The 18,326-nt window shown below is 36.8% G+C and overlaps 1 protein-coding gene across 3 annotated transcripts in view; it reads left to right on the forward strand.

Annotated features, from left to right (window-relative positions):
* The window catches only part of LOC126297833 (AP-3 complex subunit sigma-1), a 114,282-nt gene that overhangs the window by 81,048 nt on the left and 14,908 nt on the right, over window positions 1–18,326 (forward strand). For 2 of the 3 annotated variants that reach the window (XM_049989082.1, XM_049989083.1), the window contains exons 3-5: window positions 7,978–8,161; window positions 8,248–8,355; window positions 14,461–14,559. In XM_049989082.1, the coding sequence (XP_049845039.1) occupies window positions 7,978–8,161; window positions 8,248–8,355; window positions 14,461–14,559 (391 nt within the window). The remainder of the gene's footprint in view (window positions 1–7,977; window positions 8,162–8,247; window positions 8,356–14,460; window positions 14,560–18,326) is intronic. The other variant, XM_049989084.1, reaches the window with a different exon arrangement.

Raw genomic sequence — 18,326 nt, forward strand, 5'->3', positions numbered from 1 at the left:
TCTGTATTGGCAATTTGAGTGTTAGCAGACATAGGCGACATAAAAATGAAAATGCTTGCATACTTTGCAACTTTCACTCCATGTCATATGGTATAATATTTTGGGGTAACTCTTCAAGTCAAACAAAAGTTTTCAGAGTCCAAAAGCGTGTAATACGTATTATTTATGGAGTAAATTCACGGACGTGCTGTAGAAACCTCTTCAAAGAACTGGGTATACTAACTACTGCCTCTCAGTATATTTTCTTCTTAATGAAATTTGTCCTAAATAATATATCTCTTTTTCCAACAAACATACATACAATACCAGGAACAAAAATGATCTGCACAAGGACTTAAAAGCACTTACTTTAGTCCAAAAAAGGGGTCCACTACTCAGGAACACCCATCTTCAATAATTTGCCAGCAAACATAAAAAATTTAGTTACAAATAAAGATCAGTGTAAAAGGAGCCTGAAAGACTTACTAGTGGTCAACTCCTTCTACTCTATTGACGAATTTTTTAATCCACTGGTTTCAAAATGTTGGAAATGTAATGTGCCAAAGTCAGTGTCTGATGAAAGATGATGGGACCAATAATGCGGTGTGCCTATGCTGCACACCAAACTCTAAACTTCTGATCATGCAATGGTGTTTCGTGGAAGTTATGCAGATTCTCCACTGCCCAGAACCTGTGATTCTGTGATTTGACATTATCACTCATGTGAAACCAGGCTTCATCAGGCACAAAGAACAGATCTATGTCCAAGCCATTCATTGTTATCTCAGTGAACATCCACTCAAAAAACTGGAAGTGCTGAGGAGTATCTGCTGGTTTTAATTGAACAACAGACACACCATAGGGTGCATGTGCAGGCCCAGGTGAAGTATTCATCTGCATGATCGATGTGATATGCTGGTCTCTTGCGACAGGCATCAGGTTGATTTGGTAAGACTCTGACACATTTTGTGGTGAACTGCAGCCACATATTCTGGTGTGTGGGCACATTTCCGAATTTTTTTTGACTTGTTCAAAACAGATCCTGTCTGATGCCATTTTCGGACTAAGAATTACATAGCACTCTTTGCTGGCACTTTGGCACCATAAGTTCTCAACAAACAAATGACCAGATAACCTTCCACAACAAACACTCACTGCTCTGCTGTGAGTACCATCGTACCCTTTGCACTGCTCCACTCACATGGACACAGCCCCCACTAAGCTATGAATCAGTGTGGATTATGTAGCAGACGTACACGTCGTATGCCTGTCAAGGGGTGTGGTTATATGAATACATTCACATCCAATCATATCCACTCGTTGAGGCCAGCATTTAAAAATTTTTGTCTCATTACTCCAGACTGATGACAAATTAGTGTAAGTGTTCTTGCAATTTTCAGTACTTCAGATGGTGAAACTTACTATAGCTACATGGTAATGTTCCAAAACTAGTCTTGTTTATTAAAGGCAACTACTTAGAGGCAGGAAGAGAAAGTTGACTTCAACTAGAAGTGAATAGCAGGGAAACATAAAGTCTAGATCAGAATATTTATCACAAGGGTATGCTAGTGACAAATGGTGGTGCCATATTTATTTCTATAAAGAACCCTAAAATATCTAGTGATATTCCAAATAAGAAAGAATGTGGGTGATGGTAAGCATCAATGGTGAGTCAAGCTTGATAATCTGATGTTTTTAGACTGTCTGCTTCATGAGTTGTAGTGGAAGAACACTTCACATAAAACTTAAAAGAATAACACTTGTGAATTAACTACTCATGCTGTTGTAATAAGGCAAGATATCGACTTATCAGCTATAGAGAGAGAGAGTGTGTCGCATGATTAAAAGAGGTGCGAGGAACAGTGGTGTGCAAAAGATTTTGTGAACATCTTTTCTGAGAGATACTTCAAGTAGTTAGGGAGCTGACTCATTATAGCATCATATGATATTCTACTAACAGTTCAGAAATTTTAAAATCAATTAATGCAGAGAAGGGAATTAGTGACCATAATCAATAATCACACCAGTGACTACAAGTATTGAAAGGATTACTAAGAGTGGTAGGAAAAATTATTGCTCAGTAAGTGTGGCAGGAAGCTGATTTCAGGTTGTTTGAAAAGTCAACACCATTCATCGCTGGATAGGTTATTCAAAAATTTTGTACAATATGCTTAAGAAATCTGTATACTGGAAAAGATTGTGAGGGTTGGAGCAGACTCACTGTTGTCCATTAGCTGTATTAGAAAGTTGCTACAGAAGAAGGGGGAACATATTTAAGTGAAGTCAAACCTTCATCAACAAACAAAAGCTCAGATAAGTCGAAATGAACATAAGCGTTAAGTTATTTAAAAAATAAAACTTAATTAACAGCTGTTGCAAACAATCTGAGAATGATTTTGTCATACCTGTTGTTGTTGTTGTTGTTGTTGTTGTTGTTGTTGTCTTCGGTCCAGAGACTGGTTTTATGCAGCTCTCCATGCTACTCTATCCTGTGCAAGCTTCTTCATCTCCCAGTACCTGCTGCAATCTACATCCTTCTGAATCTGCTTAATGTATTCATCTCTTGGTCTCCCTCTACGATTTTTACCCTCCGTGCTGCCCTCCAATACTAAATTGATGATCCCTTGGTGCCTCAGAACATGTCCTACCAACTGATCCCTTCTTTTAGTTAAGTTGTGCGACAAATTTCTCTTCTCCCCAATTCTATTCAGTACCACCTCATTAGTTATGTGGTCTACCCATCTAATCTTCAGCATTGTTCTGTAGTACCCAATTTCGAAAGCTTCTATTCTCTTCTTGTGTAAACTGTTTATTGTCCATGTTTCACATCCATACATGGCTACACTCCATACAAATACTTTCAGAAACTACTTCGTGACACTTAAATCTATACTCGATGTTAACAAATTTCTCTGCTTTAGAAACGCTTTCCTTTCCATTTCCAGTCTACATTTTATTTCCTCTCTACTTTGACTATCATCAGTTATTTTGCTCCCCAAATAGCAAAACTCCTCTACTACTTTAAGTGTCCCATTTCCTAATCTAATTCCCTCAGCATCACCTGATTTAATTCGACTACATTCCATTATCCTTGTTTTAATTTTGTTGATGTTCATCTTATATCCTTCTTTCAAGACACTGTCCATTCCATTCAACTGCTGTTCCAGGTCCTTTGCTGTCTCTGACAGAATTACAATGTCATCAGCAAACCTCAAAGTTTTTATTTCTTTGCCATGAATTTTAATTCCTACTCTGAATTTTTCTGTTGTTTCCTTTACTGCTTGCTCAATGTACAGATTGAATAACATTGGGGAGAGGCTACAACCCTGTCTCACTCCCTTCCCAACCGCTGCTTCCCTTTCATGCCCCTCGACTCTTATAACTGCCATCTGGCTTCTGTACAAATTGTAAATAGCCTTTCGCTCCCTGTATTTGACTCCTACCACCTTCAGAATTTGAAAGAGAGTAATGTAATGGGAGCATGTCCAGCATAGTCTCCATCTGAGCAGTGGGTGTGCTTCTAATCCTGTCTGTTAGGGCTAATGAGGGCAGTCTCTACACCTTGCCAAGCTCCTTAGCAGCCATCTTCTGTCCTACTTTGTTCCACCATGCTGTCAGACCATGAATTATCATAGGTATTACTTCAGGGGTGTAGATCTAGTACATACTTTTGGGATTTACACATCACTTTTTTCCACAGGCTATGATAGTGCTCATAAGTGTACCTTTCATCTTGGAACATGTATTCCTTATGTGATAGGTCCATGGTAGTTTTGCATCCAGGGTTATACCTAGGTACTTCACTACCCCCTCTAAGGTAGAGTTTCTTCAAGAAGCATAAGATTCCAGTAACTGTACTGGATATGCTTCCTTGAGAATGGCACTGTAACCATTTTTGTGAGACTGGCCTGTAGATGTTTGTTCCTGCACCAGTTTTGCAGTAGAGTTCGGTGCACATTGTTCTAAGAGTACTAGCAAATTTGTCAAGTATTACTATGACCAAGTCATTTGTGTATCCTTGGCAAAAGTAGCCTGTAATATTTAGCTCTTCAATAAGTTTATTTACCACTAGGTTCCAAAGCAATAGGGCTAAAACACCTCCTTGCCGACACCTTCTTGTGGTGGTGTTGATCATCATTGTTTATTCATCATGGTCGCTTCTACCTGTCTTCTGCTGAATGTGGTCTTAATCCACATACAGACGAAGGTCTCAGTACCATGTTCTTCTGCATCTCTAACCTTGGATTCGAAGATCACATTGCTTAATGCCAATTGGATACCCAGCACGATGCAAGAGCACTTTCTTTAAATTGTAGTGCTTTTTCCACTTTCCCAGTAAGTTGGTGGAATGCTGTTTCAAATGATTTGCTTGGTTGATAATCGTGTTGTAGTTGACATGTAGAGAGACCTCAGTTAACCTCCTTTTCTGAATATGCTTATTAACGTGTTTTTCTGATATCTTTAAAAGGAAGGACAGACTGATAAGTCTCTGTGGCTTTGGAATGAAAACAACCCTCATTGTCCTACTAGCATCAGGAATAATTCCTGCAACTAGGGTAACCCTAATCAGTGTGCATAGGAGGCTAATTAAACTCTCTCCAACTTGTTGCAGCAGAACTGGGAAAATTCTCTCTGTGTGTGGTGACTTTAATGGTTGAAACACATCACACGTTGGGTTGGGTATCTGGGGAATTGGGGAAAGACTATGGGATTGGATATGGGATAGACGATGCATTGTGGGGCACTCTTTGTCTGGTTCATCCACTGAGGCCTGTCTGGCATGGGGGACACTGCCAGTAGCTGTGCTATTGCTGGTGTAGCCCTCAGCATCCTGGGGAGACACAAGCCTCTCTACTAACACGGACAGTGCTTCTATGACATGGTGTCCCCCAGAGAGGTCCATACTGTCGCTTAGTGCAGAAAATAAGAACTTACAGAATATCAGACTAGCTTTGAGACTGGATTCTAAACTTCCTAGCAAATAGAAACCAGGATGTTTTTCTTAATGCGGTAAATTGCCAGATAAAATAACTTCAGGGTGTGATATCGGGCCATTATTGCTCAGCAAATGCTCGAAGAAGAGATAGGCAACATTTTTCTTCCTCCAAATATGAGAGGTAGTCATTAAGTTTCAATTTTCAGATCAAAAAATATTTACATTATTATTATTATTATTATTGTATTTGCAGGTACAGGTGTTTAGTTTTTGTTACATATTGAAATTCCCAGTCCACAGTGCCAGAGAGGAACTAACTAAACTGTAATCAGACTATAGAAAACTTAAGTGAGGTGAAATTCTTATTTTGAATGAGTATTATTAGAATTAGGCAAGTATTTGACATCTGAGAACATAAAAATGGGAAGATGGACTGCCAATAAAATCAGTTTCTCTTGTATTCTATTTCGTGTAAAGTGACTGCTCAGATAAATAATATTTTTGAATAAGCGTCAGTAAAATACGAAAATGAGTTATATTAATGTTCATGAGTCATTCCACATAACTATGTGATATCGACTGGTTTACAAAAGTGATACACTTTCTTAATGAAAACAAGACCACATACATTCATGCAATGTAGCACAACTTCGTTGCAGGTGAATAAGCACTGACATGGAGGTGTCTTTCCAACATGTATGTGGTGAATGCAGAAATGTGAACTATGGCAACGTTATTCGGGCAAGCTGTTTGTCAAAAACAGCCATTGTGGATGGTGAACCAAGGACTGCTGCTGTTGCTGCTGCTTCATAACAATGCACCTCCCCATATTGCAAATGTCATAATGCAGAAGCTACGCCAACTCTAGTGGGAGACACTCAAGCACCCACCCTACAGTTCTGATCTCTCCCCATGGTGACTGTTGTGCCTTAAGTCCCTTATAAAAGACCTTGAAGGGTCAGCGATTCCTGTTACATGGGTATGTGCAGCATGCAGTTATGGCCTTCTTCACACAACGAGATACAGTGTTTTACCTGATGGGTATTTTTTAACCTGGTGCATTGTTAGGGTGACTGCTTCAATGCTCACAATGATTTTGCCTAATTGACATATCAGTTCTGGACTGTATGACCTTCGAACATAAACTTTTTGATCACACCTTGCAGTAATAATTTTCTTCCAAAACTTTGAGAACTTTTTTGAATATATTTGTTTACCTCTCTCAAGTTTGAAGAAAGTTTTTCTAGGACATTTGGTCTTGCATGTGATGCCTTTGATCTTTATTTCATGGGCTCATGGAAGATGTTCCACTTTTTGTGTAATGGTTGTATTGTGTCTTGTTATCTTGAATATCAGGAGCATATTTCAATTTTGGCCAGCATAAGAGTTGGGATAGACATATGCTGGGTATTGTTAGTATTTTAAGAGCCTTAAATGTTGGAGTACATGATCATAATTCTTATTGCTCTTTTCTTCCCAAAATTGTGCCACAACATAGCGTCAGGTGGATTACAGGTGGATTAGTGCTTAGTGCGTATATCATTTTCATAATATTTGTGTCTTTTAGTTAGCTGAGTCTGTGCAGTACATATAGGCTTGAGCTGAGTTTCCCATTTAGGTGTTCTATGTGCTTATCCCAATTTACATTTTCATCAGTTCTTATTCCAAGGAATTGTGTGTGTTTTGAGTATTCTACTATGAACTCATCTAGACAAATTTTGGTATCTTCATTGTTTTTTTTTTTTTAATTTAGACAAAGTGTTTAGGGAGGATCACCATATTGTGCACAAATCACATTGAAACTCCTTCACATCTGCACTTGCCATCTGAGAACCCGTAATGGAATCTATGCAATGTTCTGTGTCATTTCCACCATTTGTCCAAAACTAGTAGGAGCCAGGCTAGGGTATTACCATGCCATGCGTAGGCTGTTGTTAACACTACAACACAAACGGCTGTGTTTGGAGCCGTTATCTGACTGGAAAACATGGACTTCTGATGAATGGTGTCACATTATGTTGAGTGAGGAATCGAAGTTCTGCATTAACTTGGATGACCATCGTGAGCGAGATTTCGGGGACATGGGGAGAGGTCCGATAATTACGTTGTATAGGAAAGGTACAGCGGTGTTACTCCTGGTGCCATAGGGTGGAGTGCCTCGGGTCATAGCTGGTAATGATAGCAGGAACTCTTACAACACAGCAATTAGTCACGAATGTTCTGCATCCTCATGAGTTATCTCTCAGGTGACAGGACCATGGTGCCATTTTTCAACAGGTTAAAGCTTGTCCACACGACACACTGTCAATGAACTGTTTGTGTGGTATAGAGCTACTCCTGAGGCCAGCAAGCTCCCCAGATCTATATTCAATAGAATGTGTGTGGGACAAGTTCTCACATCAACTCCATCCCATTGCCAGTATCTGGGGAATTAAGAACCGACTGCAACAGTTGTGGGCCAACTTGCCTCTGGAAAAGAATACAGCCACTTTGACACCCTTCCCAACTGAAACAAGGTGTTCATTGAGGTCAGAGAGGGTGCAATGCTATATTGATAAGTGGACTTATGCTGCCAAATTCTTTGTAAATGTGACTCAGTTTTGTAATTACTGAAATAAGATCACATACTCTCTCAAGCTATGAAATTTCATTTTGTTTCCCCCTCCCCTTGTGGGTCATTCATGCGAATGAAAAGGTGAGAAAACATTTTGAATTATTTCTAATTTGGCAGTTCTTATGACCACACTAATTACTAATATACATGTACTCTAAGACCACGTAGTGGGTTGGCAGATGGGATTAATCAAATTGATGGAAATCTTAAATACATTGAAGTATTGATAGCTTTCTGATCGCTGCCAGTGATAATTAGCAGAAATCACTGTCATCAAGTTGGAAATCATCTTATTTATTGACATGTTAGAAACTTTAAACACTGTGCACTGCAACAATTTTTCCTCTTCTTAAATTTTTAGTTTATTACACAGAAATTTGACTACAACTATTAATTTATGTAGTAATATTGCATAACATTTCTGAAGCATCTTTTTTTTCTGTTTCAGTCTTATAGGTGGCTCAGATTATAAGCTGATATACCGACATTATGCGACGTTGTATTTTGTATTTTGTGTAGATTCATCTGAGTCAGAGCTTGGGATTTTAGATCTGATCCAAGTCTTTGTGGAAACACTGGATAAGTGTTTTGAAAATGTTTGTGAACTTGATCTTATTTTTCATGTTGATAAGGTAAGTACAGTTTATGTTAATTCTTTGTTGTTGTTTTGAAATAGACCTCCATGTAATTCTGAAATTGCCTCCTTTTTTTTATCTAGGTTCATTACATATTGAATGAACTTGTTATGGGCGGCATGGTATTAGAAACCAATATGACTGAAATTTTAACGAGGATTGAGGAGCAGAACAAACTAGAAAAACAGGAGGTGGGTATTCATTTTTACTTGATGCATTGACTGAAAACAGTAATCAATGTAATTTTACTTTTGTAGAAAATACAGGGCAGATAAGTCATGTGAAGTTTATGAAATTAGGACTGCATGCAAAATGAGGTAAATATTTCAAGTGTACGTTATTATTGCTGGGTGTCCCAATCCTGTATTTGTACTGTTTGTAATAAAGAGAAAATTTTCCACGTGACCAGGAACTAATCACACATGGATGAGCTGTTCTGAAATATTGTTGGTTTGTTGAATGTGGCCTGTATATTTTAAGAAAAGCAGACATTAGTAATTTGCATAAGTGACAGTTTTTCTATTCTTGTAGTGTAATGCTGCTTTACTTCAGTTACTGTCTGCACAGCCTTCTTTCAGGTTATATATTTGTCACAGAACCCAGGATTTATTGTTATTGACCTACTTTTTAGTGAATGTAAAGGAGACCACTCACTGGACAGTAGAAGTTTGCAAGCTTTTGGACAAAATCTTTAATTAACTGGAGCATACATACATACACACACACACACCTCACACATACAAGTTGTTACATTGTGCTGGCTGCCCACGTGCCCCTCTACCTTCCCTGCCGCCTCCCCTCCCCATTTTAATCATGTTGATAATTTGTCGCATTTCATTACAGTTTTCAGTGTTTTGTTAGACACTAGTAGAACAACAATAAATAAGATAACTTTTGTCATTATTTTCGTCGTAGTTTTTAGTAAGTGAGATGGTCTAGTAATTGTCTTCATTACTGCCATTCCAGGAGGGGGGGGGGGGGGGGTAGTTTAAAAATTAGGTTGTGTATTATTTTCATAATTGATAAGTTAGATTGACATGTCCTGGTTACAAAGTACTCCTTGAACCATAAAACATGTGGATAAACAATAACTTGTTAATAGTTCTTCCTTTGGAGGCTGTAATGAGGTAGTTAAACAACACTGAAAATAACTCGATACCAGATCATGTTTTCAAAACATAATTGTTAGTACTTTTTGTATGCCTCGGACATGTTTGAACCCAATTGTGTGAGCCACTTCATTTAAATATGTGACATTTTATCAAAAAAATATTGTAGAAATTGGACACATTATAGCATAAGGCTAAACAATATTTTCTGTGACTCACATTTCATTGAGATGTATAATAGTTTAAAAGTACTCTGTTGGGACCGTCTCCCCTCTCTCCCCTCCCCTTTTTTGTATTACAGCATATTGCTTGCAAATTTTATTTCTTTCCTGCTTTGCTGCTTTTTTTTTTTTTAATTTGACAAAACTTCCATTTTGTGTTTGTAATTAAAATTTGAATCTATGTAAGGGAAGAGATAGCTCAAACAAAAGATCATTAGTAGCTGTTTTGAGAGGCACACACAGTTGGGTGGCTTGCGGAGTATAAATGTAGATGTAGATGTAGCACATGGGTGAAGAAGTGGACCTCCAAAATAAATGCACAGCTAGATAGTTGCAGGAAAACTAGTCATAAAATGGACTAAATGCCAGAGGTCTTTTCATCTGTCAAAATAGAATTAAGATTGGGAGGAAACATGATAATTTAGTGATTAATTAGTAAAGTTATCCATGATCCCTGGTCATGGGGAAGAGAATGGAATGGAAAAAGACAGTCACCAATGAAATTTTGAAATATCATACTAGATTTTAATACTGATGTTCAGTAGTCATAAAATAAATTTTTATTGGCTTCATACATAATTTTATGTTAAAATTATTTTTCATTTTGTTTAGCCATACATATCTACAATTATTTGATTTATTTCATTGTAGGCTGTAGTGTACTTTTGTTCCCAAATTTGCGCATCCACAGAAGCTGTAGTTATTTCTTAATTTTAAATTAGTTAAGATAGTACATAATGCTATTCAAAGCAGTGTATTGGTATGAGATGGAGAGTGAAATAAGCAAAAACCTAAAACATTTCCCTATAGGATCTTATTTCAGATAGCAGGCATCACTTCTGGTTGATAATGCATAAAAAATAACTTGGAAATAAATGCCCTAACTGTTTTCTGATTAAATGAACAAAACTGCCGTAAATTTTGAAAAACTGGAATGAAAAGGCTGTGTGGTGGTGGTGAGGCGATTATAACTTAGAAGAACTACAGTGAGTGAGTTTTCTTCGTATACTCGTAGGCTTCTCCAAATATTAAATTACATTAAGGAAATATTTCACATTCCTTTGAATGGCACTCAGAATCAAGTTAAATAGCTGAGATACATCAAATATTTCTCTAAATTTATTTTATTTATTACTTTTAGACAAATCATTTCACAAAACATTGGACTTGTCTTTTTCCAGAACACATGAAGTATAATATCGAAATATCGATTGGTGTTCTGTCATTATTAAGAATGTATAGATCAAGAGAAAGCAAAGGTGACTCAATTTATCTTGTAATTTGGTAATTATATTACTTCTTCAATTTGGAAAAAAAATCCACAATTTCTACTTCAGTATAACATTTATGCACAAAATGGTTAGGCCTTGAAAAGATGAATGTTTTGACACTTCATTCACATAACTAACAGAGTGACTCCGTGAAATGTGTAAATTTTCCCTCAGATCATGAATTGAGGTTTTCTTAGTTATTCTCTTTACTTTGAAGTGATTAAATCTTTCTTTCCAAATTAGACCTCAAGCTGGTCAATTTGTTATCCCTTTTGTGCATTTCCTGCTCTTTGTTTTGCAATGAAAATTCTGACAAAAATGCATTGTGTAATTTCTAGGGAGTCTCGTTTTCATTATGCTAAAACATTTGACCAAAAAATTGTAATACAGCAGTAAGAAATAAAGATAATGCCTCGGCACTGTATTTTGATCCAAGTGATGTTTTCTAAATTTAAAGAGAATACATGCAAATATACTTTAAAATTATAGATTGGTCTCTTCATAGGTAGAACACAGTTCTAAATAATCCAAATATTTGAACTGTTGACCACGCTAAGCCGCAGTGCAAACAGAATGCTGCAGTTTGATAAAAACACAATTTCCACATCTTCGATGGTATGTCATAAAGAAATAACTTTAAAGCTTCTGTGAGCAAAGGATTCTGATGCTTCTGGAAGTTAGGAATTAGAATGTTTTAATTGAAGCAGTTAATAGGGGAACTATGGCTCAGATTCAAGCCAATAGTCAACAAAGTGTGAGAAAAACATGTGTTAAACAGAAAAATTATAGCTTGTAGAGACTCATTCCATATACAAACAATATCCTTTAAAGAAACATTGCATGCAGCAAAATGGTTAAATATAACAGTACAAAAATGGTTGGTGGACTCATGGTGAGAGAGTATCACATAGAGCACTTACAAACATTAAATGTAACAGGTCAGTCTTCAGGTGTCTGTAGAGAAACCGTGAAGAGGAAATATTACTCAAAATGACTGTTTCAGTATTGTGAGCCTTTACTAACATGAGCTTTCCTTGCCAGTAGAACACAGTCATTATCGAAAGATCACTGTATAGTAAGTAACAAGGAAACTGTTCACCGATGGACTCCATAAAAATGTTGAAACAGTCTTTGAAACTCCAGATTTAATTGATCCCTCCCCCACTCCCCCCCCCCCCCCCCTTCCCCCTTTCATTTCTATAAGACACTCTTCTGGCTACCACTGGGTGTCTGTTATACTCTCCACTGTACTACCTGAAATGCTTTTTGTACTGTGCTGTTAATTCGCCACTGTAGACGTGATGGTGAATTGATTGTTAATCAAAAGGAGGTAGAGGGTGGCATACCTCTGATGATGATATGTATGACAAAACTAATGGCAACCTAATATGAGACCTGTAAATGATGATGATTATTATTATTAATAATAATAATAATAAGAATAATAATAATAATAATCATACAAAATCCATTTTAAAATGCACTAGAGTCAAAACAAATGACTGCATTTCCCAGGTCAAAGTATATGGTTCAGTAGCAGCTTCCCAAGGGTGGGCCACAAAGCAAACATGTGCCCATCAAGGAGTGGCTCTGTGATAAGCACAAATTCTTAGCATTAATGTTTGCAGAGGACTGTGTCAATTTAAAAACTTGAAACATTGTGTTTTCTAATGAGTCAGTATTTTTTCAGCAAACCATGGTTTAATAACAGTATATGGACTCCAGTACTAGATATATCCTGAAATTATCTCACAGTGGCTTTGTGTATCTCTTTCCACAGACTTGTAATACTTCAGAGGATAGATGATCATTTTGATGCAGCATAAAATCATATCACATTATTGCAATAACTTAGTCTGAGGCAGTAATGTGTACCCATCACAATCATTCTCCATTGTATATGCCAGCATCAATTGTACACAGAACAGAATTAGGTTATTGTTCTCAACAGGCTTCCTTTTGCACCAAACCTTATAAATCTTATGATGGAAGAAACCTGACCTGACTCCATGCCTAGAGCCTAAGAGAAGATTTAGAATGCCACCCAGTCCTAGGAGTAGGTGGAAAAATGTGAACATTTATTACCCACCTCGTAGACTCCTTTCCTAACTGAATGCAGATTGTTATTTAAGTTGAATGCCTTAACACAGTATATAAACTGATAAAGAAACCATATGATCTGTCTTCCTCAAGACCTATAAATTTTTGATAGGAACTTAAATCACTTCACTTTAGTCTCTTCACATTAATCCTGCACAGATGCAATATATTAAGAAAACCATTGAGGGGATTGAACTGCATGTGATAACACATAGATGTGTTCCACCATTTCAACAGACCCACTAAGCCGTTTATGCATTACACAGGTTTTGCTAATAGTAAGGCGTTTCTTACCACGGTTATTCATTTGTTTGACAGCATCTTGTCACAGTAATTGTTTCCCAGGTCTGGAACACTAGGAATTATTCTGTGGGGGTTTCGTTGTTTGTTTTTGGAGTGTTTCTCCTGATGCTATGAAGTCATGTTATATACTTACATCGCCACACATGCTTTTATGTGATTGACTTCTCTGTAACTTTGTGAGAAGCTCATATTTTGGCCCCATCCGTTATTTATGTTGTCAGCTGTACAAAGTATAGCATAAATCCACAGATCAGCTATTATATGGAACACACTTGCCTACTGGAAAGACAGTGAGTAAAGCCTTTAAATAGTCACCTAAGTGATACATTATTTTAGGACATCTCCTGAAATTCTAAAAATTTATGATGATTTTGTAAAGTTAGCAGACTTAAAAATTATTCTACATGACTTATTTTCAAGAAAAAACCAAAATACATGATGATAGACTGAAAGCTGAAATTCTCGATTCTGTATTATGATATTTATTCACAGCGAAAAATTGAGCAATTTTGCCACCGCTCAGTTGCTGTATGGTTACAGAGATGAGTGACATTGTAAATAATATTAGTGCCATTGGAAAGTAGCGCGCGGTGGTCTCGCGGTTCTAGGCGCGCAGTCCGGAACCATGCGACTGCTACGGTCACAGGTTCGAATCCTGCCTCGGGCATGGATGTGTGTGATGTCTTTAGGTTAGTTAGGTTTAAGTAGTTCTAAGTTCTAGGGGACTGATGACCACAGCAGTTGAGTCCCATAGTGCTCAGAGCCATTTGAACCATTTTTTGGAAAGTAGCTGAAATTGCAACAATTCAGTGAGGCCATTAAAATTCCTGTCAGGATCTATACAGAATAGTCAAGTGAATTACCTCCACTTTTGACCATAGTTTACTGAAGATCCCTTGAACAGAGAACTGGTCCCCCTGACTGGAAGACAAATATGTCATACACAACAACAACAAAGCTGCCATATATGACCCACATACCTGCTATTATGTCATTCACCTCTTTCTGTCACACAATTATTGAGGATATTCTCTCTCATTCATTAATGGTGTTCCGTAGATACCTTCCTTTCAGGAATGTGAAATGATTCAAGTTATGCACTAAGAGAAGCAGCTGCAATAAATTGTGTTAACCACTGTTAAACTGCATTAATAATTAAGTATTGCTAAACTTCTACACTTTATATGTGGTTATGCAAGCTAAATTTAACACAGTATATGTAACACGAATGCTGCAGTCATTTGTATTAAATTGCAACTGTTTATCTTCTGCTGCTGGTTTAATATCAACAGGATCACACCAAATTGATAATAAGAGGCCTATTTACAGTGGACTCTGCTGATTATAGTGCAGCTAAGAGGGCTGTTGAATCATTGCATGTAGATAATCAGGTAATAAATTAGAGGAATTGTTAACTATGATGTGTTTAATTTTATTTTGCTTTAAAAGTAGTCTCCATTTCTTGATTTATGTTTCATAGGAGCACAGTTTAGAACTTTGAACCAGAATACAGAATCCCGGTCAGAAAACTAACAGTTAAAGTGTACATAACAATTAGTATTGCATTCATGGAAAATCCAGTATACAAAATATGTGTAGGATAAATCATTCTTTCCCATTTCATCTTATTCTTGATCACAATCTCAAATCCCCGACATATTCTCCAGGTAACGGCCATGCTCACAGATATTTGTTTCTCCCTTAATTAGGTTCTTAATTTCTCCTGTGGTTAACTTGTTTCCCCTCTGGCACCCAACTTTCATCCTGGACCTGCAGGTACCCAATAAATTTCACCCAAATGGCGCATAGATCCTAAATCACACACGATCCCCACTCTCAATATTTGTTCTGATGAGCCGTTTTGTGGCTGTGTTAGCACACATAACTCTGTGTTCTGTTCGCAGTGCTTCAGAGGAAGAGTCAGTACTTTCAAAAACTCCAGCCAACTACTCTGATTGTTGTGATCTGTTCAGTGCTCTCTACTTAATGTATGAGATGAAATGGTGTTTTAACTTATTTTATGCCATATGGAAAACTGTGTCAAGAGGTAATACCTATATTTTGTAGTGATATTGATGTGGAATAACAGGCTGACCTCAAAGATTTAACTCATTGAATGTTATAATATTTTAAACGTAAAAACAGTCAACTTGTATTGTCTGGATTTGCTATGTGTGATTTGAGAGTAATGTTTTGTCATTACATGTAAGAATAAGTGTGCAGCAAGTTTTTGTGTCCCCAGTGTGAATGCAATTGTGTTTGAGCTTGTTATGAACTATGTACTGTCTTGGCTCATGAAACCATTTGCTAGGTCAGTGTTAGTTAACCACATGTAACACTTTCATAAAGTTACCTTTTTTCAGAGGCGTGTTTGTAAACTGATAAAATAAATGCAGTGTTAAAACACAAGATCCATAATTCAGAAAAATCAGATTCAAAACTTTCTATTTTTTGTGGTTTCGGTACATTATTTCAATGTAGTGAAAGGATAATTAATTAGCTAAGCCTTAGACAGATTTTACCATTCACCTTTGTTAAAAATTAACTAGCATTTACATTCTGAAGGCATCACTGTTGCTGTTGCTTTACTAAAAAAAGCTTTGACAATAAAGTAGGCATTTTCTTCAAAAATTGCTGAGTGGGTACTGTTTCTTTATTGGCTGTGGTGTTTTGTCTAAGAAACAGGCCTGCTGTCATGTACCTTACATCATTCTCATCATTAATAGCAGTGTGTGAATTGTCAAAATGACTGGTTAGTTGGTGGGCTGGTTTGAGATATACATATCCCCTAGATCATAAATCAGTTACCCAAAATGTTATCCCAAATGAAATGAGTGAATGAAAATATCCAAAGCATGTTAGCTTAGTGATTTCAGTGTTCCTTATGTTGACAGTTGTTGTTAGTGAAAATGTATCTGGACCTTTTTTTTAGCTTGTGTATGGTTTTTCCAATTTATTTTTTGTCTGTATGCACACCCAAAAACTTACAACTTTCTGCAGTGTTCATTATTTCTTTTTGAGACTGTCAATTAATTGGAAGTAGGCTGTGTTTTTGACAATTCAAAATTGGGCAAGCTGTGATTTTTCCAGATTTAAGAAAGTCCATTTGTACTGAATTGGTGAATAAGTTTCACATCAACATTATTACTATTTCCTGTCACAATGCTACATGAAATGACTTTACTTTACTTTACAGTAATAACTGCATTGTCTGAAAAAGACCAATTTTGCCTCCTAATAAAATGAACTGGTAGATCATTAACATAGACCAAGAACAGCAATGACCAATGATTGAATCATATGTAGCATGAAATGTTATTTCTCCTCATACAGAAGAAGATAGTATCTCCTGCAAATTGTTTGAACAACTTTTCTGCACTTCATTTTTCACATAGGAAGTAAACCAGGCATATACTAAAATGTATTCGCTGCAATTAATCATATTAGAAAGTTCTCCCTCAGGGTACTGTTCATTGTAAACACACAGTTTTGTTGGGTATAAAATACCAGTCCTGCAAGGGCACAAAGATGTTATGATAATTTATCCAACTGTTTTGGACAAAGTTGGTGTGCAATATGAACTAAATAAAACATTAATTAATTATGAAGGTATCCAAGAAACATTTTCATACTATGTTACCACACCTGATACATAATACGTGTGTGTGTGTGTGTGTGTGTGTGTGTGTGTGTGTGTGTGTGTGTGTGTGTGTCCTTGCAAAGACAGTAATAATTTCACAGCTGCACAGCAAGAGAAAAACAAAATGTTGAAGTGGTATGAATTGTCATTCCACACATTTTGCTCTTCACCTTATTTTCTCCAGTTTCTGCAGAAAACAACTTAATATAGAACACTTCAGAACTTTTACCAACTTCTTGAGTGATGGGTTTTTAATTCTAAAAGCAGAGGAAATATGGAAAGATGTGTGTCCCTGGTTTCAGAAAAAAAACATTCAGATGATAAAAACCATGTTGAAACAACTGGGGGAAAACAAAGCATTTTGAATAATAACAGAGCCACAAATTCTGTATAATCTGTACTGCTTTTTGTAGCAAAACAAAACATTAGGACATAAGGTCACAATGAAAAATATGCCTTCTGTATGTGAGTGTGTGTTTATTGTGATAAATGTGCATATTACTACAGTATGGCTTCATTTTTGGGATTTCATAAGATTTGCAGAATTCTGTTGTGTCCTAGTAAAGCAGTCTGATTTGGGAGGTATTAAGTTTATTCAATTAGTGTAACTGATACACAAAAAGTAATGTAGTACCAACAAAAGTATTCCTATTTATTAAATGCATTTTACGAAAGTTTACAGCAGAATTCCTTTATCATTCTCCAGTTGGGATTTGATTACATACACTCTGACAAATAATAATGTGGATAATGTTGTTTTTCTTCAAATAGTGTTGCACAACGTGAATAATTATGTAGTGTAGTTTAGTGCAGTAATGTTACCAATATGTGAAGTGGAGCACTATATTCATGGGCAACCACAGAAAAATCAGTGCCAATTTCAAGCCAGCTGAGAGATTTCGACATCAGTTAGTGTTGGAATGTATCTGTGTGTAATTACTGTTAGGGACCCTGAACTCACTTAGAAAAGTCAGCTCCTGTGTCTTTAGGCCATGAATAAAGGCAACCATCAAGTTAGAAGTGATTCTTTGTTGTGCAATATTGTTATGTACAGGATAAGTCCTACGGAGTCCGGCTATAACGTGTTATGTGACAGATTTTGATAACTGAAAGGCTACTGAATGGCATGAGATAAGTCAGTGTCACCACCAGTGTAAGTGTGATGTCAGGATTGGTGTTTACGTATTGTGCTGTGGGAGTCACATAGTGTATTGAGGTAATTGATGGCAGAAAACCAGTTCTGCTATTCCTGTACAAATTGCTTTATATGTTTCAACCATCTGCTCAGCTAGTGTGTTCTTCAAATGCACTCAAAGCTTCAACCTACCCCCCAGCCATTCACTTTATATTTTGTAGAAGTTTTGTGGAATTAGCACTTTGGGAAATTTGGGTGCATTGAATTCTCATCTTCAGTTTTTCAGTGTATGATATGTTGATTATATGACAGTCCACAATTTTTAACCATGTGTCTGGGCTCAAGTCCTGTTCTGGCACTAAGTTTCTTGTTGCTATACACTA

The sequence above is a fragment of the Schistocerca gregaria genome, chromosome X, assembly GCF_023897955.1.
Source record: "Schistocerca gregaria isolate iqSchGreg1 chromosome X, iqSchGreg1.2, whole genome shotgun sequence".
In the NCBI taxonomy this organism is placed as follows: Eukaryota; Metazoa; Arthropoda; class Insecta; order Orthoptera; family Acrididae; genus Schistocerca; species Schistocerca gregaria.